Source organism: Haliaeetus albicilla, chromosome 8, assembly GCF_947461875.1.
Source record: "Haliaeetus albicilla chromosome 8, bHalAlb1.1, whole genome shotgun sequence".
NCBI classification, from domain to species: Eukaryota; Metazoa; Chordata; class Aves; order Accipitriformes; family Accipitridae; genus Haliaeetus; species Haliaeetus albicilla.
This window is the reverse complement of record NC_091490.1, coordinates 31,878,925-31,904,910: the sequence shown is the minus strand read 5'-3', so window position 1 is coordinate 31,904,910 and position 25,986 is coordinate 31,878,925. Positions and strand designations below refer to the sequence as shown.

The 25,986-nt window shown below is 38.6% G+C and overlaps 1 protein-coding gene across 1 annotated transcript in view; it reads left to right on the top strand.

Annotated features, from left to right (window-relative positions):
* HMCN1 (hemicentin 1) overlaps window positions 1–25,986 on the top strand; it is a 210,070-nt gene that overhangs the window by 121,441 nt on the left and 62,643 nt on the right. The window contains exons 39-52 of the mRNA XM_069789569.1: window positions 1,443–1,594; window positions 2,366–2,489; window positions 6,525–6,700; window positions 7,012–7,108; window positions 9,158–9,280; window positions 11,030–11,191; window positions 11,947–12,228; window positions 13,525–13,692; window positions 17,359–17,472; window positions 21,035–21,121; window positions 21,518–21,709; window positions 22,413–22,586; window positions 23,804–23,917; window positions 25,336–25,481. Coding sequence (XP_069645670.1) covers window positions 1,443–1,594; window positions 2,366–2,489; window positions 6,525–6,700; window positions 7,012–7,108; window positions 9,158–9,280; window positions 11,030–11,191; window positions 11,947–12,228; window positions 13,525–13,692; window positions 17,359–17,472; window positions 21,035–21,121; window positions 21,518–21,709; window positions 22,413–22,586; window positions 23,804–23,917; window positions 25,336–25,481 — 2,111 coding nt within the window. The remainder of the gene's footprint in view (window positions 1–1,442; window positions 1,595–2,365; window positions 2,490–6,524; window positions 6,701–7,011; window positions 7,109–9,157; window positions 9,281–11,029; window positions 11,192–11,946; window positions 12,229–13,524; window positions 13,693–17,358; window positions 17,473–21,034; window positions 21,122–21,517; window positions 21,710–22,412; window positions 22,587–23,803; window positions 23,918–25,335; window positions 25,482–25,986) is intronic.

Genomic DNA, 25,986 nt, shown 5'->3' with positions numbered 1-25,986 from the left:
AGTTTATCATCCAATTTACTTAGAGTTTATGAGTTTGAGAAGAGAAAAATCGAGTTCCCCCCCCTCCCCCCCGAATAGTGGAAGCAAGAATGACTACTTGGAGAACTAATGGAGAACAGACTCTGAAGCGTCAAGCACAGAAAGTTATGCTGCATTTACTGAAAGCCTGCTCTAGATTTCTGTATGGTAGTTGACATTGTGAATGAGCACCTATGTTGGTCGATTACTGATCATATTCAACAGCTTCTGTTGTTAATAGTGTTGTGGATGCAGTAGCTATGGTAGAAATTATCAGATCATTTTTGCATTAAAAACAGTGCTTGATACTGCAGACTTAACATTAAATGAAACTAGGCAGGCCTACTGAAGGAAGCAGGTTGAATTCCAGTTTAGTATATTCATATGATTTCATTGTATTAAGTTTTTTTCACTTCTTTCCCACCACTGTAACTTTTCCAGGCATTTTGAGAACAATGGATGCTATTGTAGTGAAATAGGGGAACTGTGTGCATGTGTCTGTGGGGAAAAAAGATTATAAAATCACGCTTGTTTTTTTCCTGCCGTTTCTGCTATTACTGGAATTTATCTAAGAGTAGGTAGCCTGAGTTACAGGTGGTTAGAGGTTGATGAATTTATTAATGAATCTTCTTTTCACTACAGAATTTTATGTGCTTTTTTTTTTTTTCCCCTCACATAGGATATGTGTGAGTAGATCAACCATCCTCATCTCTTTCTAGGAGTGACTTACTGATACTGACTGTAAAGCTTTGTAACTAAATTATTAGTGGTAGGAGCAAATAAAATTTTTTCAATTCTCCTGATAAATGAAACATCTCCCTTTTTTAATACTTCTTATCTCCTTTTTTAACATAGCTCTACAAAATTTGCTAGACTGTATATCTATAGTAAGTGTTTTGAGATGTTCCAATATGATGTTTTTTTATCATCGGACAGGCAGATGTTCTACAGTCTAATCTGGTAAATGTTCACACATGCTCTGCAAGGCCAATTTATTACTCTGTGTATGTATTTGCTTTATGCGGCTTATATGATAAAATTCTTCCTTTAAACCCACCACTCTTATTGCCTTTCACAAGGTCTAAATGGAGTATTATAAAAATTTCAGGGAATATTTTCTGGTTTTATGTTATGGTTCTTGGGTTTCGCAGCTGTCCTCTGGGCTGCGGGCCCAGTCCCGCTTACCTTGCTCACAGCAGTTTCATTGAAATTATCTGACTGCTTATGCAAGGAAAGAGCAGGATTCGGCACAGAGCAAACAAATGACAAGAGTTCAGTAGGAGTGACATGACAAATCTTTCCAACAATGTAGTGCCTTGCAGAAAGAGAAATGATGTCCAAAAGTAAGCAGCCCATTTCTTTTCATTGTGATTAATACTCTTATGTAGCTGTTTCAGCTTTATTTTCTTTTTTTTTTTTTTCAGTCCCACCATCGATCTCTGGCAGCAGCGACATGGTGACAGTGGTGGTTAATAATCTAGTGCGACTGGAGTGTGAAGCAAGAGGCATCCCTGCACCTATTCTGACATGGCTAAAAGATGGTAGCCCGGTGTCCAGCTTTAGTGATGGACTCCAGGTACTGGGTTCAAATCCTGCTATCTGTGCTGTTTCCTGTTGTGGTAGGAGACTTCTAAGCCGGTGCAATTTCATGGAACAGAATAAGTTAGAGGATTTGGAATGGAAGTATAAGGCCTTTTGCTCAGGTTATTGGTGCGAGTTTAGCTCCAGTAATTACTGTGTGAAGTGGAAGATATAGATACGTTGAAATAAGGTGGTCCTTTCAACGGATTTCATACTGAGTAAGAGTTTGCATCAACAAATTTTTCACTTACTGGCAAGAAGAGGACACTGGACCATATTCCTATGCTGAAGAGATCTGTAGAGCTTCAAGATCATGTAATACCTCATTACATAAAATAGTAATTCAGAAAAAAAGACCAACCACTGATGTAAGGAGATATCTCAGAGTTAAAAGGAGAGGGCATGGTTGCTTTTAGAAAGCTAATTTTACGATCTGAAAGGAAAGAGAGGAAATTTGTGTACTATGGGGACAGTTCTGGGCACAGACAAAAGGTGTGACAATGTTTGAAACTGATAAGAGGGAGAAATGTCCAAATCCTGCAGGCTTGTGAATGCTAGGAGTTCCCTACAGACTTGCATGAAGATAGACTACTGCTTTTGCAAGTCTCAATCAAAAGAGAGCAACAGAGTGCGGGGAATAGTGTAGAGAACAGAGCAATGGTGGGAAGCAGTGGCAAAACAAGTACTTCATTTTGAAATGAAACCTAATAGTTCTTTCTGCTTGTGTTTTACATTGTATTCTGAATGTGTCGTGCTTGTATTGCAGGTTCTGTCTGGGGGCCGAGTCTTGGCATTGACTAGTGCTCAGATCAGTGACACAGGAAAATACACTTGTGTTGCAGTCAATGCTGCGGGTGAGAGCCAAAGAGATATTGATCTCAGAGTTTATGGTGAGATTTTCTGACAAATTTTTTATTTTTTTTTTGGTCACGAGAACTGTTCATGGAGCTTTAACTAAGCACACTGTGGCCCAGACCTTTAGCAACATTGAATAAAAATTATTCCAACCCATAATGGAAAGCAAAGTGATGAGGAGATGTGTGCATGTGTATTTGTATGTAAAAATATACATATGCACATACGTACACATTTATTAAAGTATGTAAGTATGTTCTTCTCTGTATCTCTGAAGAAATGTAGCTGCAACAGTGAATTTAAAAGTTTAATACATAAAGGCTCATTTATAAATGATAGGGGAAAAATATGTGTTTGTCTTTGTGTAAAAAAACATCTTTTCCCCATGGGATCTACATATTATTGGGGCCAGAGCTCAGTTGTTTTTACTGAACTAGAATGAGTCAATGTGAGTTTGCTGTACAGCTCTCCAGTTTCCATTCCATTTTCAAGCCTTGCTATGCCTGCCTAAATGGTGGTGACTTTTTTAGTTCTAATAGTGACACTGTATTGAGCTGTACAGAGCCCAACCAGTCAAATTTGTCTCTTTCAAGAAGAAGGAAATATATCTCTTTTGTACTTTGTCAGTTTTCCACATTATGTCAAGTTAATTCTGAAATCTTTTTGATTGAGCTCATGTAAATGCATCCTTCCTTCTGATTTCTTGTAACTTGTATGAGCTTCATCCTGATTTTTTTGCAACTTGTATAAGATGCCTTCTCATATTGTGTTCTTAGAGATCATTGGTGATATGCAGATACCAAAGAGCGTGACATACTGCCAGGAGGAATGCCAGGGAGTTTGACTGTAGCAAGATTTAATTTTCCTTGGACATCTCGGTGGTTTTCTACACCAGTGGAATGAGGATGAACAATGATCTGCCATTTGTTTTAGAAATCTTATGGTACCAGATATGGAGAGAGTGGTTTGGAATTGAAGAACATTTGTATTTTTGCTTCTGCTTTCAGTAGGTCAGTAGAGAGAGAACTGTTTTGGCTCTGCCATTCTCTAGCTTTATGGCAATCCTAAGCAGAAGTCTGGAAAATCTTGCAAGAGAAGTTAGAAGTTCAGATGTTTTCTAAGGTGAATAGGGACAGCTGGCCGGTTTATTTGTTTTTGAGTTTGGCTTTCAGAATTGACTTCCTTGTAAATGCAGTGTGGTTAGGATACTCGTGACTTGAGTCATGGCTACTTTTGCATCTGTAAGGGCCAGTTCAGAAAGTCAGGACTCTGGCATGGCAAGCAAGCTCAGGGTTAACGTAGGCTGGCACATTTTATGTCTAGAGCAAGGAATATCAAGGTCCCTTTTGGAGTTTGGCATGTATGTATATGTAACCACAAAAGTGGCATGGATATATTTATTGTTTCTCTTTTATTTTCTGCAACCTCTGTCCATTTTAGCTAGATGAAATTAAGAGTTAGTTAGAAGTTGTGTATGTTTAAAATAACTATTGTATTAGAAGCTGGCCAGGGCTGAGCTCAGCTGCAGGGCCATGTTGAGTGAGGCTGTCACCAAAAAGTAATATTACTCTTAAGATTTGCCTCATATGGGTAATCTAATTAAGAAGTCACAGGAGGAAAATAATTTGGAGTGCAGTTGGAGCTGAGATGGTTAGAAATGTGTGGTGCGCTGGGCTAGTCTAGGAGTTGGAACAATCTGGGTAACATATAGTTACCATGGGCGTAATTAGATTAATTTTAAACCCTGTTCCTTCAGAAATAAATGCTTTAGTGTCTGTCTCTGTTTCATAAACAGTTTTCTTTTGAACACATTTAAATTAATTTAGCTGAGAGGAAAAGTGGATGGTGGAAAAGTATTGGAAAATAAATTTGCCTTCTGCAGTAATGTATCAGTTTCCAATATTCAGTTCCACAACACTTGTAAAGTATCTGGGCCTTTGTGAATTCTACAAAGAAAGTAAGATAAACAGATATTTTTTTTTCAGTTACTATATTTCTTATCCACAGAGACCAGGCTTTTCCCTAAATTATTTCCAAACTGTGAAATCAGCTGCTCTGCTTAGTACTTCCTGTGCAAGAAAAACAAAGCTTTATTGTTAAAGTTATTTTTCAGGACATCTTGAGAATTGTATTTCTGGTTTACTGAATATCACATTGGGACGTTTTATAATCTCATGTGTGCTAATTAATTCAGTATCATTTTGTTCAGAGTGAAGGCCAGAGTATTTCTCACAGGCAGTCCCACGGCTTCCCTTTTTCTTTCCCCAGTATTTTGTGCAATCAGACATGCAGTTTCTGGAGTAATGGATTGCAAAACTAAAAAGCAAAGCCAATGTGACAATAAAGGTTCTTATATCTGGCCCTAGTCAACTTTTTTTGGGCAAACTGAACAGTCTTGGTACAGGACAGCCATAAAAATCGCACTGGATACTTGTAACCAGACAAAGTAATTCTTGCTGGGAGTGTTTTGATTTTGTAAATATTTTAATTGTAGATCTAATGTTGCATTAATTTCAAGAGTTTACAATGAACATGCTTTATGTTTTAAAATGACAGGAAAGGAAAGGGAATCCCTTTTAAGGATTTAAGAACCATGTATGCCATTAAGGGCTTGAACAGGAATTCTCTTCGGGATCATGCTTGAGCAGCCCAGTAAAAGCACTTCTGCTCTCCGCAGTTTGCTGCCAGTCACCTGTGTTAGTGATGCAAACGAAGGGACCTGACTTGCTGTGGTGTGCATGACAAGCACATCCAAGTTCTGTCTCACTGGCTCTGATCTTGGAGAGGGAACCTCTGGTGTAGAGCTGGGGGTAAGCAGCAACAGTGCAGGGCATGATAGCTTACACCACTCTTGCTGTTTTCCAAGTCAGCATGTGTCTGACACTGGAATACTTTGAAACTCTTCATGTGGCAATGTTCTGTCAACAACTCAAAGCTGCCTGAGGAGTCTCAGAAAATTTCCTCTGACTGATGGTACAGCATGCTGTTACAAAGGACATTCAGGTCAGCCATGAATACTGATGCAAAGCCATAGATGGCAAACAGTTTTCAGTCTTTAATCTTTTTAGTTAAGCACATCTTGTCAGTCTAATACTTCCTCTGTGTTTTTTTTGCTCCAGCCACAAACACTTTCCCCATGGAAAACTGCTGACTTGCTGTGTTCCAAGGTTTAGTTCTCAGTTGCCTTCTCAGTTACTTTGTTTTTCTGACTATGGAAACAAAAATAATCTTTAAAATGGGGGAAAAAAATGTGTTTTCTTAAATCCTGACGCTGTTCAAGAACAGCTAATGAGCTTCAATTTAAATGCCCAGAAGCATTTTTTTTTTCTTCTACACGGAAAACTTTCATTCCAAAAGCTGATTTTTCTACCCTGTAATTTGGAAATAATAGTGTAATAATGAAGTTATCACTGAAACTGTAGTACAAATCTAAATATAGTGCTCAGTGCCAACAATTGCAATAATTAGCTAGCAGATACTACACAAAACAGATAGACAATAAAGTAATTGTAGATTATGACTTGATGATTAAGTCATTAACCCATTCACTTGGCTGGAACCATGTAGGATCTCATTCTGTCTTCTGTATTTGGCCATCTCGACAAAATTCTTCTTAAAGTCAGAGTTGTCCTTAAAGCCAAGTATCCATCTTGGCACTGTCTGGAAAAGTTTAAGGCATTTTCAGCTTCTGGGTCTGATTATTATCTTGTGAACCTTTTCACTCATCAGCTCTTTTTCTTTTTAGCAGGAATGTACTTCCCCATTCTTTATACACTGGTGATTTTCCTTTCTAGCCATATTTCAAGTATTTTTTTGCTAGTCTTGGCTTATCTACATGGTTTCTCTGTAGCTGATATCTCACTAGCATAGATCCTGTGTAGAGGATATTCTGATAAGTAATAAAAATTATTCCAGTGCTCTTTGTGCTATAAAGGAGACTTAAGTTGTGTGTCAGAAAGGTAGTAATTGCCATTTTATTTTTGTTAAATGAAGACTGCTAACTCCACAGTGTGGTTACTCTGGGAAGTCTGCAATACCCAAAGGTCCTTTGTTTTGATTTGTTGCTGTAGTTCCACCAAACATCATGGGAGAGGAACAAAATGTCTCAGTGCTCATCAGCCAGGCAGTGGAGCTGCTCTGCCAGAGCAATGCTATTCCCCCACCCATGCTGATGTGGCTCAAAGATGGACGACCCTTGCTGAAGAAGCCAGGTCTTAGCATCTCTGAAGATGGAAGTGTACTGAAGGTAAACTGGGCAGTCACGCTCTGGTGGCGATTGCTTTCTGGGGAGTTATACCCACCATGACGGCACTAGGTACCCGTTAGAGATTGGATAGCATTAGGCCCTCTGGTGCAATAGAGAGCAGTGGGTGAGGAGTGAGGGAGGTCATAGACACCTGGATGTTTGTGTACAGATTTTGCAGGAGTAATACTGTATTATTAATATTTAGAGAAACAGATGTAAAAATAAAAATTGAAATCTGAGCAACCTCTCCCTACAAGTTTCACGTATAACAATGTAAGAAGAAGAAATCCAGGTTTTCATTTTCTTCCTAGATTGAAGGAGCTCAAGTACAGGACACTGGCCGTTACACTTGTGAAGCGACAAATGTTGCTGGGAAAACTGAAAAGAACTATAATGTCAATATTTGGGGTAAGATTTATTAAGCTTATTCCAGGAATGGGAACGGAGCTCAGAGTGAAATCATGATGCGAGACACTAAAATCCTCGGTAGTTCATTAACACTTAATTGCTGAGGTTCATGCAGGGAGATGTTATTTTATTTGTTGTAGTTTAACAGTCCCAAGAAAGTGCACACGTTTTTCAAATTGCTTTGGTTCTAAATTAATACCAGCTACTTCGCAGGCCTTTGTCAGGCTGGATTTGCATGCATGATAGTAGTTTAGAGCTGTAACTAACTGGTTTTGTATCCATAGCTCCTATTTGTGCACTCTAATGCCATTTAAAGTAACCTACCAACTTTCTACTTTTTTAAATGCTGAAGCGTGGAAATTCAGATAAATAAAAGCTGGTTTACCTAGCTTTATTTGCTCTGTAAAGTTATCAGCACTGAATCACAAAAATAGCTTTAGTAAAATTTTTCTATGGCTAGATGATGAGTGTGGCTTAGGATGTTTATTTAAATATTTGATTTTGAGTGTTTTTGCTGCACCATCATTTTCTTGCCATATGCAAATTGAAATGTGCCTTTTTTTGCTATTAGAAATTCATTTCTTGCTTTGAAATCACAAGACTGGAATTATCCAACAGGGTTTGTAATGATAAAACTACAATTTTTAATATAGAATTCTGTCATTATTTATTAAAAAGAAACATTCCTGATGTTTAAATTAGAGGTGGATACTGTAGTACCATGCAAGACCATGCAATTTTCCCATATACCCATTTACTGTGCATGTCATCTTTAGCTCTCCTCTCTCCCTCCCCAGATTTGTAAGATCTGCAGTGTTGCAGATGACCTTTGCTGCTGGAGGGATATTGGATTTGTTCTTTTGCGCAGTGAGACCGTTTCAGTAGGATTTTGAGAGGAGGGATAATTCTTTGCTAGTTAGCAGCTTTGATGGAATAAGCTTAGTAGAAACCAAAAGTTGCCTGTGAAAGTCATCTGTGGATAACAGTTTAGAATTATAGTCTTTGTTTACACCGAAGGACCAAGAGGCATGCTTGCCATATTTTTAAGTTTTAAATCCAGAAAATGGATTTAAAATCTGAGGATTGGTGAGATCCTGAGAGCTAACTCTGGTTCCAGGAACCAGCCCATGTGTTAAATGGAAGATGTACCTCCTTAGAGAATGGCACAAACCTTTTGACAAGAAACAGGACAAATAAAAGTTTGAAGCCCTTTGCAGTCAGTTGTTTTGAAACCCATACATCTGGTTGCTGCTAAATAAGAGTTTGAAGTGTCAGAAGGAGGAGCCATCTACTGTCATTTGCATAAAAAATGTGCTGGATAAGTTACTAGTAAGATTTTATTTGCCAGTTTCAGCCTACGTTCTCCTCTGCTTTTTTTGGTCTCTTTTCAAGTGTTACCTATGCTATTTTCATCAGAAGAAAATGGTTCTTCCATTTCAGGAAGGCAATTATCCCTTTTGTAGTGATTGAACCAAAGTTCTTTAAGACTTTGACAATCAGACTGAAAACAGTGGTCCCTTTTGTCTGCAACTGATTTACAGTCACAGAGTTGTAGAGCAAAGCTGGCACTCTCCTATATTAGGGCAGTTGAAGGGATGGGGGTCCTTAGCGTTAGATGTGGCAGCCACTGTGTTGATGCAGGAAAAATTCAAACGAAAAACTTAGGCTGACTTTTAGAAGTCACTTTCCACCTAATGATGATATCTGTAGGTTTATTAGCTAAGGCCATGAATGAGGCAGGCTCTTAGAGTTGGAGTCAGTTTACATCATTCACAGAAACGGCTTTGTTCTGTGAAATCCATTCAAAAGTCAGCCAGAAATAGAGCCTATGCATGCACTAGACCTCAGAGGCTGGAAGGACAGATGCAGTCATTCGCAAGTGTATTATTCCCTACCCAGGGTCTGGTTTACGTTGTCAGCAAGAGAATACAGTCCTTGTAATTGCTTCAGAGTATAACAGGACAAATTTGTATGAGGGTCATTTGGGTCTTGCTGTTGGCCGATAATGTTTTGTTTCAAATGCTGCAATTATTTGGCATTTCTTTTCAGTGTCACCAAGTATTTATGGCTCAGATGACATCTCTCAACTGACAGTAACTGAAGGGAGCTTGATAAGCCTGATATGTGAGTCTAGTGGCATCCCACCACCCAGTCTTACCTGGAAAAAGAATGGTGAGTAACTGCCCATTGTCCGTTTTATAAAGCAAATGTGATAATTCTGACCTGCCAGTTTTTCTTTTTTCCTGTGGGCGTTTTAGATGGTGTATTCTGAGGAGTTCAAGCATGCAGATATCTAAACAGTCCTGATATTGAGTAAAATGAACTACAGTAGTCGATTATCCCCTTCTCTCTAACTCACCTCTGCTTTTATTAGGTGTTGTTATTCCTAAAGGTGTGCAAGAGAAGCACAGTGCAGAGATTCCTGAGCTGACTTAAAAATGGACTGTGAAGCACTTAACTCCTCTCAATATGCTTATTTACCATGGTGCAGCAGGGCAGCATCAAGACGTATTTGTGGATCCCAGCTGGGCAGGGCTGTGAGTCACTGAAGTCCTGTGGTGTGGAGTCAAGGGTCTCTGCCCTGTGATCCACTGCATAACATAGACATATTCTCTGAGTTATTTTTAAATTTGCAGCCATGGCATACTACCAAGTGATGAAAACGCATCTAGTTGTCATAATTGCTTTTGCGATTTACTGAAACTTTCTCTCATCCCATCTTAATATTTGAGTAGTCTGTGCACCTTTTTGCTTTAGGTGTTAAAGTAACATTGACAAACATCTTCTTATGAATCAGTAGACAAAAGAAGGTATTTTTAGCACCTTCTTTTAAGCATGGACACTGTTGGAGATGGAATATTAGACAAAATAAGATGTTGAACTCTTCTAGTTTGGTAATTCTTGTGTTATTAATCAATCTTACCTATTCATCTGTCTTTTTCTAACAGCACAGTTCAGTGTGGTATGTGCCTACCTTAATTTTGGGTTGTGGAAAGAGTAGATTTTAATTAAAAAACACTTTTTCTAATGCATAAAATTTTCAAAGAAAATGAAGTTTATCAGTTCTTTTTAAACCCTGTCTCTTGTCATACAATGCCTTTTGGCTTCCATGTTCTAATAATGTGCCGCAAGGCTAAGGTGTATACACTTAAATGGCCGAAAGGAAACTTAAACCTGTTGGAAAGTCTAGAAAGGCAGTTAGAAAGTAGTACAGTTTTGAATGTTATGTGAGAGCCAGATTTTTCATCATGTTTGATATTTGCTGCACTTGTTCATAGAGCGGGTTTTAAATGCACAAGTGGGAAATGAAAATTCAGCTTGTAAGAATTATCAGTGGCAGGTGTATTCCTTCTGTCACGAAGTCTCCCTGCGGTTTGTAGAGATGAAGATAGCTGCCTAACCTGAGGTCTCCAAGACTGAAAATTCTGCTCAGAGAGTGCGATATTATTTTGCTGTCATGCTTCTGCTGAGGATTTCATGGGTAGAAGTCTATGCACATGTGCTGTGTGACAGAAAACACACAGGTGGTCTGACTGTGAAAACTAAATTATATGTTTCCAAGCACTGGCTGTGCTGGGTGAGATAATTATATACTGGACAATGAGTCAGATTTTACTGAAAGTGTTGAATTTGCTGCTCAGTGGAAGTGTCCAAAACTTTCTGGATGGATGTGAGTGTGGTGAGAGTTGCTGTGTTTTAGCTCAGGTTGCTGTGTGTCATGAAGTCAGCAATTAATATGGGAAGTCCTCAGAAACTGCTTGTGTGAAGTTTCTGATGTCTGTGAAAAACTCTAATAGAGCAGTTCTGAAATGGACAATTGTGGCGTGCAGTAATTTTTAAATGAGCCAGTCGACTTTACACCGTGTGAACAAGCTCATTACCATTTTTTGTGTTTTTTATCTGAAAGAATGTCTCTTTCAGGCTCTCCACTGGTGGCTGACCTTTCAGGAAGGGTGCGGATATTGTCTGGAGGCAGACAGCTACAAATTTCAATTGCTGAAAAGTCTGATGCTGCATCCTATACTTGTATTGCTACAAATGTAGCTGGAAGTGCAAAGAAAGAATACAGTTTGCAAGTATACAGTGAGTTGCCATGAAAAATTCTGTTCATAGTTTACCAGTTCTGCAATAGTTACGTTATGAAAGTGTTATCAGTACAGTGATGTTAAGCTGCAAGATTTTCAGAGCGTAATGTCTAGCTACAGGACAATTTAAGGGTACTCTGAGGAGAATGTTAAGTAATTAAAATTTTGGCAATCTGGACTTGGAGCTTGACCAAGACATTGCATATACCTGTTGAAAGTTCATATTTGACCACAGATGATTACAAGGATGTAACCCCTTTAGGTAGTGTAATGTTTCTTGTCGCCAAACTGTAGCAGTGATGACAATTAATTGAACTTAGATTTCCCTTAGATTTTAGTGCTGCTTCTGTGTTTTGGTCAGGAATAAAAGGAGGTATTTTTAAACAATCCCATGAAAGAGAAAATCTTCAAAAATCTGCATGGATTGACAGCATTTGGGGCAGTCTTTTTTAATTTAATTTTGTCTCCTGTTTGCATTTGTAAAATTGCCTGTAAGCTACATTTTAAAAAACATTTTTACTTTATGGGGTGGGGTGAGGGGAGAGGAGGTGATTCGTCTTGCCTCGGTCCTGTGGAAAATGCTAAGAATTGCAGAGTGCTCCTAACTGATTTGCCAGCAATAACCTGCAGCAACTGGTCTTTATTAAAATGTTGATCTGGCAAACTTGATTGTTGTTCTGTTCAGAAACAGGTGAAGATCCTGAAATGTAGCTTCCAGTTGACTTCCACACTGTGTTTCTTTTTCTTTCATAGTTCAACCAACTATATTAAATAGTGGTAGCCACCCATCAGAAGTTGTCGTCACCCAAGGAAATGAAATTTCCTTGGAGTGCAAGGTACAGGGCATTCCAGAACCAGCAATAACATGGATGAAGGATGGCCATCCGCTGGTCAGTGGAGGAAACATAGTGATACTTCATGATGGTCGCTTTCTTCAACTGAAAAATGCCCAGGTGTCAGACACTGGCCGCTATGTCTGTGTTGCTGCCAATGTGGCAGGGCTATCTGACAGAAAATACAATTTAAATGTTCATGGTAAGTATGTGCAAAATGGGGCAGGCATAACAGAAACAAATTAGACCTTTAAATTCACCCAAGGACATCCAAGAAATAGTTGTGTACCTAAATGCACCACCTATATCTGTTGCAAGCTTTACACGTGATGCAGTTTCAATTGCAGGTCAGTGATGCAGTTTCAACTGCAGCGTTACAAAAAATCCAAATCCAGTTTTATAAGTCCTGAATATTTTGAAGTCTTACCTCTGTCCCTGTTAATATGAATCCACCCCTAGTTGCTGCATCTCCCATGAGAAGAAAACCAAGATAAGGTATAATTTTATATGATACTGGAGTGAGTGTCATGGTATGAAGTATTCTATTGTGGGAGATAGAAATCAAGGTTAAACCAAGAACCCCCTGTTAGTAGCAGCTACCAGAGGACCGTTACTGGAGGGTAGCGAGTATCTCAAGTATCTAATTATCAGGTTCTCTCATTTTGCACAATCAGAAGAATTTAAAGATGGTATGTCCAGCTATAAATCATCTCCATAATTTGACTTGATGGCATTGATCAGAACATCACAATATCTTACAGCCACTGTAATGCTTTTGCATATGACTTTTTAGGCTTTGTCAAACACTGAATATTCATGTTTTACTGTGAAAGTAAACACAGGAATTCTTATTATTGAAAATGAGAGACAAAAATTGTTTACCAATTTTCTTTTTTTATTTGGAATATTTGCTGTACTGTATTATCAAACTTCTGGGCAGTAGAGAGAAACTTCAAACCTCCTCAAGCTACTCAGAGTGCTGGAGGATGTTGGTCATCAATTCTTGACCTCAGGCTTTATGTTCTAAAGTATGAACTGTAGAACTGCAGAACTGCTTCCAAAGTGGAAATATTCTTATTTCTAGCAAAGAAAAGCTAAAATTAAATTTGTCGTAGTTATTTTAATAGGGGGTTGTTCTTTCCATTAGAAAAAGCATGTAATTCTGTCAGTGTTATAATTTTCCCTAGTGTTTCATTAGATACAGGAAATTATAATTAGCATAGAATGGACAGAACTACTATAAATTTATTCACTATGGAACTTAAGCCATAAAATAAAGGTAATAGAACTGATAGAATTTAATTTTAATATTTCCATGCCATTGCACAGTAAGAAATTGTCATTAACATGTAGTATTAAATGTCTCAGTTTCATAGCTCTTCACTTGTCAAACTTATTTTAGCTTCAGTGAATTATTATTTGGATAACCGAATGTTTTGAGAGCAAAATTAATATTTATTTGTTCTGAAGCATGGCATTTCTTTACTCTTTTCTGTAGTTCCCCCAAGTATTGCTGGTTCCCTGCAGATGCCTGAAAACATCAGCATTGTGGAGAAGAATCCCATTTCTCTGGTTTGTGAAGCTTCAGGAATTCCCTTGCCATCAATAACATGGCTCAAGAACGGATGGCCTGTCACTTTGAACAACTCAGTGAGAATCCTCTCAGGTACAAAAGCTGTAGTTATTTAAAAACAAACAAACAAACAAACCAACCCAAAAAACCCAAACCAAAAAAACAGGGAAGAGGGTGAAGGGCCCTCTGCATCTACAGTGCAGGTGTGTCACATGAAAGAAGGTTTGGTTTAATAAGCTGTAAAGACAGGGAGAGAAGAGAAACTGTTGTTCAATGCCAAGCTTTTCAGTAAATGGGGTCAGATTGGCTGGAGTGTCTGGTGAATTGCTAATGTAAACTTTTAAAGTTGTTACCGAACTTTATGTGTTTGGGCCAAAGGTGTGGTAACTGTTTGGTCTGTGACATGGAATAAGCCATAATTCTGGCTGTTAGTGTATGTTAGTCCAATGCTTATTTCCAGAACTATGTCAGATGGTAACATCTTGCTTTGTCAGGACCAATACATATACTCCATTAGCTCTCTCATTTGGTTAGTTTTCTCTACCTCTTCCTCTTCACAGTTATTTTACCTTTTAAAGAGGAAAAATCTTTAAGAGAGAATGAATACAAATGACAATAAGCAAAACACATCTTTCATTTCTGTGGGTCTGTATATAAAAACAAAGGGAAACCTGTTCATGAGTGTCAGAAATTAATGCATGTAAATACCTCCCTGGCCTTGGAGCCAACTGAATCTGATCTAATGATATCTAATAAAAGCTGGAATTAGGTCATCAGTCAAAGATAGCACAGAACACTGTATTAACAAGAAGACTTGTCCAAGGGATCTGGAGAAACTTGTGATAGGCAAGTGGAGAAACAGATGCAATTTGTCAGGGATCTCAATTTTCAAGCTGGAATAACCTACAAAGAACTAGTTCAGATGCCTTTTTATGTAGTAATTGACAGAGGTGTCCAAAATAGGAGGGGCTCGGTACCTGTTCTGTAAACCATCTTCCTACAATACCACAGGGAAGTGAGAGTACTTGAATGGCAGCTGCAGTGATGTTAAAGCTTTGTGTTTACAGTAGGAAATTGAGTTAGCTGCCTTTGAGATTACAAATGGAAAAGTGTACCAAGCGGGCAATATATTTTGTGTTGATTTCATGTGTTTGGGGATCAGCTTTGTGGAGTGCATAGAAGTAAGTAAGTATCTGGTTACAAGTGAGATGTATAAACAACAACCAAGATGTTTCTTTGATTTTGGGCTTGCCACGCATGGCTAGAAATCTCATTAAAATAAGTTTTGATGAAGTTTCTTATACTCTGACATAGCCACCATGCAAAGCATGGACACAAGAAAGGTATCAGAGAGGTAAAGAAACTGGAAGGTGTTTAGAAGCTCAGTTAAGATGGGATTTGAAACTGAAATTTTTCAGGATTTTTTTCATCAGTGTAGCTTTTAACATTACAGGTAGTCCTGTCGTCTGCTTTCCCATTCTTACATATGGTGCATGGAAAAAGGAGTGGGTGTCTGATTATTATCCGGTATAAATCTGACTATCTGAGTTGGTATGTGTTCCTTTTTGTGCAAAGTTGCCATCACCAAAAATAATGTCTTCTGGGCTTGATTCTTTGTGTTCTGTATGTTGATTTCTACACCCACACTAATATCACCATCTGGATTGCAGAGTCAGGAAGGGTGAGAGACAAAAAGATGTTTGTTGTCTCTGAATGTTAGCTGCAGTGGGAGTGGGGAAACAGGCCAGAACTCAGCACTTTGTTTTCCAGTAAACTTTGTGCTTCTGCACAGTTCTTCAGAAAACTACATGTTGTGGTAGTGAACTGTAACAACATGGCATTTGGAACTTTATTTGTGCTTGTACAGCTGTAAAAAAACCCAAAACAAAAACAACCACCAGAAAATCCCCCTCTTCAACTAATTTAGGAGGTAAAATACTTTGCCAAAGCAAGATTTCGGTTCTGTTGATTGAAAACATGCTTGGCATTGCAGATGATTTAAATGTGTGGACACACACTGCTGGCAAGTTCTAATTTGTTAATACAGATACTATGCTGATGTTTCCTTTTGATGATGCTTCCTATGTATCCTTTAAAAAAAAAAAAAGGGGGGGGGGGGAAATTCCACCATACCACATCTGCTTTCCTTGCAGACCATGCATTAAGCTGCATACTATCTTAGGAAGGAGAAAAGCTTTTATTAAGTTTTAGCTAAATCTAGAAAATCATATCCTGCCTCAGCACTGGAGCCCGGGGTGTGCTATCGTATGTGATACCAGAGAAAGTTACCATCTCCTGCAGGCAGATATCTGCTTCATTTTGCTTCTTACGTGGCTTTGTTCAGGGTGTGGATGGGAGAAGGGATCAGGGTGACATGAGGCTGCAAGAAGTGAGCCTTCCTCAGTCTCACAGTACTCCCTCCAGCAGGTAGAATTCCTTGGGCAGAGGCACATCAATTAACCAGGTCAGCAGTTTCTTCCTTCAAAGCACATGAGCAGGAGCATAAATTTCTGGGATATATCCCGATAATGAGACCCTGTGGATATCCGCAGACAGGAGACGCACAGTTCAGAAGTGATGTACTATGTGGTAATGATTGCTAATGTGAGAGCTGCTAAAGAGAAACCGGAAAAAGCTGAGGGATGGCCACCACTTTTGTTTTCACACTTAAATGCTCATTGATGTTTGTTTTGTTGTTCCTCTCCAAAACAGGAAGCAAAGAGAAGTTATTCTGCTATGGCAAAGTGGGGATATTCTTGGTCCTTTGGTCAAACGTACTCGCACATCTTCTTCCTTTTAAACTAGCATGCCTGTGCAAATGTGTTTTGACAGCTGCTCTGCTACAGTGTTAAGAGAAATCTGTTATTTTAAAACATTACATGTAAACCAGTACTGTTGTGCCATCAATAATAATAACAGGTGACAATTAATACAAATGCTAGAAGAAAGGAGTGGAATTTTATTCCTTGTCTGTAAAATGTGAAAATACCTTTAAGGACTGTTTGTATGTTTATAAAAATAAACTTATTTTTATGTGTACACACACCCCCACTCTGATGAGGCTTTATTTTTCCTGTATAGTCATCTAGATTCTCAGTATAGCGAAGTACTCATGTGAACAAAAATCCTGCTGAGACACTGCATTCTGTCAAAATTTCCTGCATAGAAGTACGTGCACAAATAGTGCATATTGCAAATGCAGTGTTCCTGCCACATGCAAGGTGCCTGTGCTGATCAATTAATTATATATGCACTGTACCCCTGCACATAGTTTGAGTGACCTGTGTGGAGCAGGTTTGATTTTCTCTGCACAAACTCTACCGTTGCATCTTGAAGTTTTCAGGGATTGTTCTGATTGGTCTTTGACTTCTTCCAGAAATTCTCAGAAAATGGCTGAATGCCTCAAAGTTCACTTAAATGTAATTTCTGGAGGAAAAAGAAGAGATATGTCTGGGTAGTTTAGAAATTACTGACTAGAAAGAATAGTATGATCAATATTAAGCAAAGATCTAAAAGCACTGAGGAGCTGAGGGCCTGAGCAGACATACGAATGATTGCAGTAGGAGTAAGGTCAGTCACTTTCTCTTACTGTTTGTTCAATAAAACAAAGCACCTTAAAAAATAGACTCTGTTAAAAAAAATCTACAGCTGTAAATTTAACCACAACATAAAAAAATTAAGGGTTAGCACAGACAATTTAGGAGCATGTTGGTTGAAGCAGGACTTTAATGGTGGTACGTTTTTTGGCTTTCTCCTCAGGAGGCAGAGCGCTCCGTTTGACACACACGACTGTAGCAGATGAAGGTCAATATACTTGTGTAGTAACCAATGCTGCAGGAGAGGTGAGGAAGGATTTTGACCTTTCTATTCTAGGTAAGTGTGTGATAATTTTTATTACAGTAGAAGATAAAGGGGTCTACTGTATACTTTGCTGGTATTTTAAAAATTATTATGCCAAAACATATGTCCTTAGGGGGAAAAAAGTGAATTCGATCACATGTTCAGAAAATCAGGTTTTAAAGAGAATTTATTTCTATATTTGAATTTGCTTTTCATTTAGTTTCTAAAATGAAGAGTCTTCAAGCATAATTTTGAATAACTGGCAGCTACTTCTGTTTTGTGTTTTGTTTCTTTTCTGAAAAGGACCTATGTCAATGTAACTGGCTTCAGTTAGGTTGTTATTTCAGTCGGATAGAAGTCTGGAAGATGCTCACAGCCAGACTCCCATCCTCTCTTCTGTTTCTTGTTGCTCATAGCTTTACTCTCCCTTGGGCAAGATGATCAAGGTGAACCAGTTTATAGGTGATCGGGAAAGGTGGGATTTTTGTGTTTTCCTGGTCAGGTTAGTTTTCAGCCAGATCAGTTCCTGCTGGTTCACCACAGCCTATAAATGCCACTGTTGGTGAAAGGAAGATGACAAGAGTGAGTGGTCGGGAACAGTGCTATTTCTTTTGGCACTGGCCTGAATTTAAGCTGGTTTAAGTCAAAAGAAAGCTACAGCCCCAGGAAACCATATGAAATTCACATGAATCTGTTGCATCTAATGTTCAAATGCAGAAAGGTGCAACCCCATATGATAATACTCATGAATTAAAACTAGCATTACTGTGCAGCACTGGGTATAATATGTATAGCTGAGTGGCATGATGGTAATAAAGTGTTGCAAGAAAGATGTGAAGGCAAAGCCAAGACCATCAGGGAAATTAAACACTGGAGCTGGAACTGTTTTTGCAAAATAGAGATCTCTGATCCAGTGCAAACCTTCAGTCAGTAGAGCCTTCGGGATTGTAAAGGGTATAAACCAAGTGTAGTAGTGGGCACTCCTGCTAACGTATTTAGACAAGGACTGGTACAGCAGGCTCTTTAGATGGCTGTTTGGAACCATTAATGTGTAATTTTGTCATGTTACTTATTTTTAACAAACAGTATTTTTCCCAGAAAATACTGCTTTTTGGTTTAGTAACTATTTGTTACTTTTACTAGTAATTACTAGGCCTGATGCAGGCTGTCTTACAGCATTACTGTATATAATTTTCCTGTAAGTTTCTTTTCTCTAAGGTGCTGACCGCTATCAAACTTCCCTTGCCTTCAGCTGACTTATGCATATTCAGCCTGTAAATGATAACTTGCATTCATGTCAGTTCATGTTTATTTGATGAGCTCATGGAAGTGTAAGTCTGGTAGAATGGAAGAGATGGATAAACACTGAAAAGCATTCATTGTTTTACTGTTTTCTTTGGAGGGTTTTAGTAGCAGGGTGTTCTTGAGGGTTCTGGGAATCTCTATTGCATGGGCTTTGTTTGCCTTGAAGAAAAATGCTCCGTGAAGCCGATTTCAAATGGGCTAAGTAGAAAATTCCATTGTTCAGTCTCCTCTTCCCTCCCCCAGTAATTTCTTTATCTTTCTAGAGGAAACTTAGTGGAATGTGGCCTTATAGCGACACAGAATATTCACCAGCATACTGTAAATAGGAACTGTACAGAGACATACCACTGTTACTCTAAATTGTAGGAGGTGCAACAGGCGAGCCAGTTTGCATGGAGAGCTTGGTGTAATAAGCATAATATTTATATATTTGCAAAATGTTTGGTGTGGCTTTGTCATATTTCTGAAATTAATATGTTTTGACATCTTACTGTATTATTTTGGGGCCAAAGTGATGAGTTTCTGTTTGTTTATTAATAGTGAATTTTGGCCTGACTTAAAAGTCCTGAACTTTATGCATTTAGGTTGTATTTTCTCCCTATCTAATTCCTTGACTGGTTGATGCATCTTTGTCTCATTGCATTCGGATACTAGAATCCATACAAAAGTCTGTTTTGTGTTGCTTGTACAGTCACAGCAGAGAATTTGATCATAACTGCATCACAAGCTGGTGAGAGTGCCAGTACTGGCCCCATCTTCCTGCATGCTAAATTCTACTAACCTACATCTCACCAGGTGTCCTGTTCAGAGGCCAACTTTTAGCCATGCTGAAGTAATATCTTTGCCATTTCAGTCAAGTGAGATGCAAACCTCTTTCAATTTTTTTTATTTCTTCACTCTTGTTTGTACCCTTCATTAGTATAAAAAAATCTGGTGTAACATTATTTTTTTCTGTTGACAATGAATTGTGCCTATTACCATGATTCTTATTTTTATAAAATTTTTGCTTCCAACTTAGTGGTAGATCACAAATACGCTGCTGAATATATTTTAATTCCTCTCCTTTAGGTCTTCTGTCTAGGTTGAAAGTTTGCATTTTGTAGGGTTATTGAAGTGTAGTATCTGGCTCCCTAGTCCCTCATTTTTGTTATAAAACTTTCCAAAATCTCTTGGAGATTGGGCTTGCTTTCTTATAACTATAGGTTTCCTTTTCAACCTGTTACATCCTATGCCTACTTTGATTTGTAGTGCCATTTTCTTTTGACCTGAATCTACAAATGCCTCTACTTTCAAAGAGATAGTTGATCAGAGCTCTTAACCACCACAGCAACTCACCAACACATTCATAATCTGGTCTCCCTCACCCAAAAGCGCATGAGTCTGTGTAGACCTGTTGACCAAGATTATTTGGAAACATGTTATCAGGTGGCCAGCCATACAGTAAGAGTTTCCTTGTATTGAGTTAGCTATTTGGGGAGTGGATAGGTATTTTAAGGCTATGGTTTTGTCCTGTATTTCCCTAGAGAAACATAGTTTGTACCAGAGCAAGATGCCTTTAGACCTATATGGTTTGTTCATCTGCCTGTATGGAATTAGCTGTATTTACATAAAAAACATGTGTGCCTCTACACAGCATCTTGTCTGTAATCTACTGTATTCTCTGAGCATGCTGGTAAGGGAAAAAAAAAAAATCCACATCGTATGTGAATAGACAAGATGACTTTTTTTTTTTTTAAATAAATCAGTTCTTTCCCTAGAGTTCTAGATAGATGCTTTCAATTATTGTTGGAAAACAAACAACTCTTAAATACATGGTTTTGAACAAATAAATCACTTGCTGCTTTATATGGGTGATAGAACTGGTTTACAAATTTATAAAACCTGCTGGTGCATACAATCAAACTTGGCTCCACTAACAAGTGCTCATCACCATTGCCCTACTGATCATACTCGGAAATACTGCCTTACAGATGATACTCCTCAGCACCCTGAGTATCTCTCTAGCTCTGAAGATGAAGTCAGGTGAGTCCTTTATGGGTCTGTGTTCCTCTCTTGCCCTTTGTGTGGACTTGTATGGTTAAGGGGTGCAGAACAGAGTGTGTAGCTGTTGTCCAGGCAGCTTGCCTCTACAATGTCTCACATCTGGATTCGTTTCTGGTAGGTCTGAGCTGTTCATTGATTGATGTGATTAAGGGAAGCATACACTGAGATATAGCCTGAGCGTGTCTTTGTTGTATTTAAATCGGCTGTAAGTAATACTTGCTGACGTTGTCATCTTGTCTGTTTGCAGTGCCTCCAAGGATTGTGGGTGAAAATAAATTGGAAGATGTGAAAGTGAAAGAGAAACACAGAGTTACCCTAACATGTGAAGTGATAGGTAAAAGTATACAATATTACTTATATTTACTGATCAAACCCATGGTGTCAATCATCATTTGTTCTGGACAGCTTGTTTTTAATGGAATTTTCAGTTCAGTGGAATTCTTAAATTTCTGTTTTAACCATGGTGCTTATAGCAGGACTAAGCACTCCTACTTATAAAGGTTGTATAAAATGTAACCAAGAGGGCAGTTGCTGTGATATTTCTTCTCTAAAGGCCTGTTGAATTTAAGAGGAGGTTCAAAGACTTTAGAATACATATTCCAAAACATCTCCCTAAAGGACATATTTTAAAAGGGCACCTGAAACTGTACTTTTCTGCTTTTCAGAAATCTTGGCATATCCTAGAGGCTATGCAACAACTAATATTTGCAATTTTCTTTACTCCATTAAGGGAACCCTGTACCACAAATCACCTGGGTAAAGGATGGGCAATCTCTAACTGATGATGAAGATCACAAGTTTCTGTCCAGCGGGCGTTTCCTGCAAATCACCAATGCTCAAGTCACTGACACAGGGAGATACACATGTATTGCATCCAATACAGCTGGAGATAAGAGCAAAAGTTACAGTCTTAATGTACTTGGTAAGACAGCTGGGCTGGCTCTTGCAGAGCAAATACTCATCTCAGGAAAAACAGCTTAAGTTGCCTGGCTACAATTAAAATTTCATAGCTTAGTAATTGATAAATAATAGTAGTTCAACAGAAACAGCAGTTCTGTGCTTTAGACAATATAGAGCTAGAAAATGCGGAGCTATAATAGGACATTGTATGAAATGAGCAGGACAGTACATTGGCTTATTTTGATTCAAGGAAGGAATATCTGAAAAGCACTTCAGATTGTGATCTATTCATAAGAGCTGAAACCATCTGCACTTCACTTTTTTCATGACAGTTATTGCATAACCCAATGCAAACAATGGTGAATTTGTTTTTCACATCCTCGTTTCCTAGGCTCATGCCTCATACCAATGTGCTGCTCACAGGATCATCAAGTAGTGGGTCTGCCAGCTGCTGCGCAAGAAGTGGTGGCTGGCTTCCTGGTGACCTGTGTTTGACAAAGGCTAAGGGTGGATGGATTCCACCGAAACGGGCTGACTGTTGACTTTAGGACAAGACATAAAACCAGATGAATATTGTCTGGTTCTGGGCTTCAGTGTGCCTCATAGAAGTGCCTCCCAGCTATTTAAGGCTGCAACCAGATTCTTAGGCTGAACAGGGAACAGAAAATTGGCTTTTCATAGAGGTCCTTCCTCTTCCCACTGATTAATGACTTTGTTGCTCCTAGTGTCTCCAACCATTGTGGGTGCAGACAGCCATGGAAATGCAGAAGATGTCACTGTTATCCTCAACAGCCCAACATCACTGGTTTGTGAGGCTTACTCATATCCTCCAGCTACAATCACCTGGCTGAAAGATGGTAATCCTTTAGAATCAAACAGAAATATCCGCATTTTGCCAGGTAAAATTTTTGTTGTTATTGAGAAATAACGTAACGCTTTATTCTTTTATTGTTTAGTTTCCTGTTGCAGGTTTGTGGTTTTGAGGGGTTTTTTTGGAAAATCAAGGATATATATCTATTAAGGGCAATGTTTGTACTTTTGTAGTGCTTCCCATTCCAATATTTTTTAGGTGCTTCGGAATTAACTGATTATTTGCTTGTATTTTATTTGTATTCAGGTATTTATCCTTTTGTTCTGTAAATCTAAATTCATTGGAGTTAATGATGAATGGAAATAATTTGAAATTAAGTATGAAAATCAGATGGAGAGAGATACAAACAACAAAATTAGGAAAAATTATGAGGTGGAATTTTTCTAGGTCATTAGTAGTTTGCCATTTTTAATTGCTGGAGTAACTCTTACCTAGCACATTTATGGAGGTGGAAAACAGGAACAAGCTTCACTGGTAACACTGAAGTAATGTAAATTAACAAGTACTTTAGCATTGTTAACTGCAAGTGTTCAGAGGAAGAATGAGATGATATTGATAGCAAGGAATTGAATTACTACATGGGGGGACAATTTCTAGGAATGCAGTCTGAAAAGACCTGTAGCCCAATTAAATAGTGACTCACCTCTGAGAATGCAGACAATTTAAGTCACAAACAAACACAGGATACTATAGGAAAGAAATTAATGGATGTTAAAGTTGTAGTGGCCACTTGAAGTCCTAAATTCTACCAATTGATTCATGTTTACGCTTCTCACATTGTGGTTGTTGCTTCTGTCCATTCTTCGGAGGGAGTTAAGGGCCTCTTTCTTATGAAGTACTGCACTGATAGAATGGCAGTTCAGAGGCTCACATCCACTCCTGTGTGTTGAAGAGGCTGTTATTCCTTAGTCTTACCTATTACTCCTCCTTTCCCTTTTTCTGTGAATGAAGTGCAGAACCATAAATCACTTCTTCATATCTGAATACCTTCAAGAAATTTCTTGTACAGAACTGTTAACAAATTTTCCAAGAATCTGTAAGCAACAGGAGTTATGATCCAAAGCACTCCTACAAATTATGGACATTTATTACACAGTATACATGGTGGTAAGCAATCAGTTTTTCATGTTCATCTAAGGGCAGAATTTGGACCAAAGGATTGAAAGTAGGCTCCAGAAACTATTTAAGTAATTGGGAAGCAAAAGCATAACATAGATGCTGTTAAAGAATGGTGTCTTTTGGCAGGTGGTCGAACCCTGCAGATTCTAAATGCACAGAAGGACAACGCTGGAAGATACACCTGTATAGCTACAAATGAGGCTGGAGAAACTTTGAAACACTATGAAGTGGAAGTCTACAGTAAGGAAATACTTCCAAATTTTTTTTTTCTTCATTCTTCTATTTTTTCCCTTTGGATTGTTACCTATCCAGGTGAACACAAGGATTTCAGTTAGTGGTTTTGTTTAGCATACATCTGCATTAGCTCATGGCATTGCTTGAGGAAAAACATGGGAAAAGTTTGCTGTTGCATCCTTTACAAATGCTGCTGTTGGGCTAAAAATCTTTGTATCACCTGAGGGAAGACATTTAAGAAATGTTGAACTCCAGTTTCTTCTGAAATGCTTTTTTGGTAATGAATTTCAAATCAGATGAGTGCAGCACAATGGGAGATGTGAACAGAGAATCTTGTGAGCAAAGAAACTATTTTAGGAAAAAAGGAGGAGAGAGGATCCATAACATCTAATGGGAAACTCTCTTGAGTAAGGTAAAATGGGAGGATACTATTTTTATATCCTTCCATAAAATACCATATGCACAAAAGCTTTCCCATTTCAGGCTTCCTGTCAGCATATTGTCCTTTGAGCATCTGTGCCTAATACTCTATTTTAATGCTCAAACTCTTCATTATGGGCTTAGTCAAGCATGATTTCTCTCTCTCTCTCTCTCTCTCTTTTTAATTTCCTAGTCTGAATTGGAGTTTGGTTTGCTCCCTCACAGTAACTGTGCTGTTATTTTAATTACACTAGGTCCCTAATAATGCCCCGCTGGATTTGGAATAATGAGAAGATGACAAAAGAGCTCATTATTGAAGTATGGCTATGTAGCAACATACCCCCCTCCCCCCCCATGTCATTGCAATTCTCAGTTATTATGTTACTGTAAGCATTAGGAAGAACTTAAAATTTCCCATTGAAAAAAGAATGGAAAATGCTTTGAAAACATTTAAAATAATTTAAAAGAAATTATGAGACCAGGGTGGGGGGTACCTTAAGAATATTGAAATGTTCTGTTTTCATTCTGATTCAGAAGGAAATGAGATTTTGCAACACTGGGATTTCAATGGAATGGAAATGTTGAGTTTTGACCAGCTACTCTTGATTAACCATACATTTCTGAGAATATTAGTTTTCATTAAAATGCTTTTTAATGACTGCAGTAGACTGAACTTTATAGAATTCAAGCCAAACACATAATAAAGTGCTATAGCTAGGTAAGGCTATAGCTGGGTTTGCATGTCTAAAACTGTTGAATGCAGTGTTATATATTTTTATATACAATATGTATGCTAAAAATAGTTTAAAATACACACACACACACACACATATATGTATATATAAATAAAAATTCTGCTGTGGGGAAGAGGCACATTATAGAGGGAATGCACTTGCATTCCTTGAGGTTATCATCCAGGTTTTCCCTTTGTCCAGTTAATTTTGAAGTGCTGCATAAGACAGTAAGTGATGTAAGTTTCTCTCACTCCCTTTGTTTTTGTGCAGTTCCACCCACCATTAACAAAGGGGATATCCCGGGGATGGGTCTCTCCCCTAAAGAAGTGAAGATCAAAGTAAACCACAGCCTCACCCTGGAGTGTGAAGCTCATGCCATTCCTGTTGCTGCAATCAGCTGGTACAAGGATGGACAGGCCAGTCACAAACTTAATTCCTTCTAATGTTCGGTACAGAAATAACTGTATACTCACTATCACTGTTAATGAACATTCATGCAGCGTAACAGGCTCACTTGCACTGCTGGAGTCAGCAGGAAGTCATCTTCTCACCGTCCTGATGGCAGGATCACCCCTCACGCATCTTAAGACATTTGCTGTTGGCCAGACCTCTGCAGGTTGACACCCTTGCTTTTTTGTGGGTGCTTGGCAGTGCCACTGAGACATCAGTGCTGGAGTTTCCAGGGCCTGCCACTGGCCTGTGCTTTAAAGGGGGAGGGCCCTGCCTAGCAGTAGCATCCCATGGTGTGACTACATGTCTTTTGCCATTGTGTAAAGGCCCCAAAGGCCCTATTATAGAACGGCCCCATGCTTGGTTCCTCTAAGTGCTGCCCTTGCAGAAGTTGCAGAGAGCCTCCCACTTGGTTCTGGCAGAGCTCACAAAGCAACAAAAGCATCTGGATCCTCTGCGAGGGAGAATGAG